The sequence below is a fragment of the Poecilia formosa genome, unplaced genomic scaffold, assembly GCF_000485575.1.
Source record: "Poecilia formosa unplaced genomic scaffold, Poecilia_formosa-5.1.2 Scaffold981, whole genome shotgun sequence".
In the NCBI taxonomy this organism is placed as follows: domain Eukaryota; kingdom Metazoa; phylum Chordata; class Actinopteri; order Cyprinodontiformes; family Poeciliidae; genus Poecilia; species Poecilia formosa.
In genome coordinates, this window is record NW_006800920.1 from 66,420 (window position 1) to 68,891 (window position 2,472).

Here is a 2,472-nt window from a genome sequence, read left to right on the forward strand (position 1 = left end):
CCAATAGTTCCTATAGTAACAGCTAACATGCATCCTGAGCTAAATGAATGAAATAAAACAAAGTAGAAGTACAAGGAATAGACATACAATAACAGCTTTACAAGTCTAAATCTGAAAACATTCAAACCCATTGTTACTTCAAGAGACAGACTATTAATATTTCATTAGATCAGAAAAAACATTAAAATACATGCATAACTTTGTAAGCTCTTAATATCTCACTTTAAAATCATTTTAAATGGAAAGATAAAACTGACAGAATAAAGTGAAAGTTTAGTGTTTTAAATAAACGTCCTGTTTTAAACTCTTTTCTTCTCCAAGCTGATACATTACAGAAATGTTACCCAGCTGTAATTACTCTGCTTCCAAACACTAAGTTACTGAGTGTCTTGGTGCCTGAGGGTCAGATTTTGCCGTTTCACCCACATGGATTCTCAAGTGACCAGTTAACTGGCTATTTAGACGGAAACCCTTTCCACAAGTCTTACATGAGAAAGGCTTCTCATCTGTATGAATTCTCATGTGACGAGTTAAATTGCTCTGATGACTGAATCCTTTTCCACAAGTCCCACATAAAAACGGTTTCTCACCAGTATGAGTCCTCAGGTGACGAGTTAAACTGTTTTGATAGCGGAAACTTTTGTCACAAGTCTCGCATGAGAAAGGCTTCTCATCTGAATGAATTCTCAGGTGACTAGATAAATTGCTTTGATAACAGAAACTTTTTCCACAAAACCCACAAGAAAATGCCTTCTCATCTCTATGAGTTCTCATGTGAGAAGTTAAAATGTTTTTTTGATGGAAACTTTTTCCACAAGTCCCACAAGAGAAAGGCTTTTCACCTGTATGAGTTCTCATATGATCATTTAAAAACCTTTTTTCATGGAAACCTTTTCCACAGTTTCCACAAGAGTAAGGCTTCTCACTTGTATGAGTCCACATGTGAGAAGTTAAATGGTTTTTCAGACTGAACCCTTTTCCACAGGTTTCACAAGAGAAAAAGTTCTCACTAGTATGTGTCTTTATGTGGCCAATTAGATCATTTTTGATTTTGTAACTTTTTCCACAGGTCCCACATGAGAAAGATCTCTCATCTGTATGAGTCTTCATGTGACGAGTTAAAGTGCCTTTTTGACGGAACCTTTTTCCACAGGTTCCACAAGAGTAAGGCTTCTCATTCGTATGCGTCTTCATGTGACGATATAAACAACTACTGTTCCTGAAACTTTTCCCACATCTTGGACATTTGAATGGCATCTCACCTGTATGAATTCTCATGTGACCAGTTAGAATATATTTTCGATAGAAACCTTTTCCACAAGTCCCACATAAGAAAGGCTTCTGACCTGTGTGAATCCTCATGTGATCAGTTAAATTTACTTTACTGGTAAACCTTTTTTCACAGCTTGTACATGAGAAAGGTTTTTCACCTGAGTGAACTTTCATATGATAAATTAATCCAGCCTTGTGGTCATAACTTTTTCCACAAGTTGAACATGTGAAGGGCTTTTTGCCCGTGTCAGTTCTCATGTGTGTTGTCAATAAACTTGCCTTATTAAAAGATTCATCACAAATTTTATAGGAATATAGCTTTTGGTCTTGGTGAGCTTTCTTGTGTGTTTTTTGTTCTGAACTCTCAGTTGTGCTTTTCAGCTGTTTGGTTTTCTGATACATTTCATTTCGTTTCTGATTCTCATCTCTGTTTCTTGGGTCTTCAGATTTGCTTCTTTCCTGTTCCTGGTTCTCATCCTCAGAAGAGCCATGAGAGATGAGTTGGTTCCTCTGTGGTTCTGCTTCATTGTGGATTCTTGGCACATTAGAAGGATTAACCAAAATGTCATCAGTCTCCTGTTTCAGCACAACATGCTCTTCATCCCGACTGATGCTGAGTTGCTTCTCTTCCTCTTTGAACTGTTGATGTTCTGGTTCTTCTTGCTCCTGTTTCATCGGTAGAGGTTCTGGTTCCTGTTTTATCTGCAGAGGTTCTGGTTCCTCTTGTTTTAAAGTGGAGTTCCCCTCCTGGTTGCTGAGCTCATTGAGAACCCTGTCCTCTTTACACATACAGCATTGACAGAGATCTGGAGCAAAACACAAAACAAAAGCTTTTCATTTTGACTCAAACTATGAATCACTTTGAAATGCCTTGCTGCTGAAATGTGCTATACAAATAAAATTTGATTTGATTTTGATTTAATGTGTGAAAATCAGTCCAAACATATCACAGACCTTTTTGCTATGTGTTCTGGTATTTAGCAAATAAATTGTTTCGGTAATTCTGAGTTCAGGTCCAATTTATCTTCAGATCATGAGGAAAATTATACAAAAGCCACAGATACAGAGAAAACAAAATCTCTGGAGACTCGGTGCCTCCACACAGCCACATCTTCTGCCATTGTAATAGAAAATTTTAATTGTTTCTGTTAAATTCTTTTACTCAGTTCATGCATACAAGAGCAAATATTCAACGCATAC

General features: G+C 37.0%; 1 protein-coding gene across 4 annotated transcripts in view; it reads right to left on the bottom strand.

Moving 5' to 3' along the window:
• The window catches only part of LOC107832857 (gastrula zinc finger protein XlCGF57.1-like), a 10,800-nt gene that overhangs the window by 6,054 nt on the left and 2,274 nt on the right, over positions 1 to 2,472 (bottom strand). Inside the window, exons 3-4 of one of the 4 annotated variants that reach the window (XM_016667270.1) lie at positions 1,059 to 2,078; positions 7 to 890 (exon numbers count right to left, since the gene is read on the bottom strand). The exons of 1 other annotated variant lie outside the window; for it this stretch is intronic. In XM_016667270.1, coding sequence (XP_016522756.1) covers positions 373 to 890; positions 1,059 to 2,078 — 1,538 coding nt within the window. In that variant the 3' untranslated portion in view covers positions 7 to 372. Of the gene's footprint in view, positions 1 to 6; positions 2,079 to 2,472 lie in introns of those variants that run through there. 2 more of the 4 variants (XM_007544046.2, XM_016667269.1) reach the window with 2 other exon arrangements.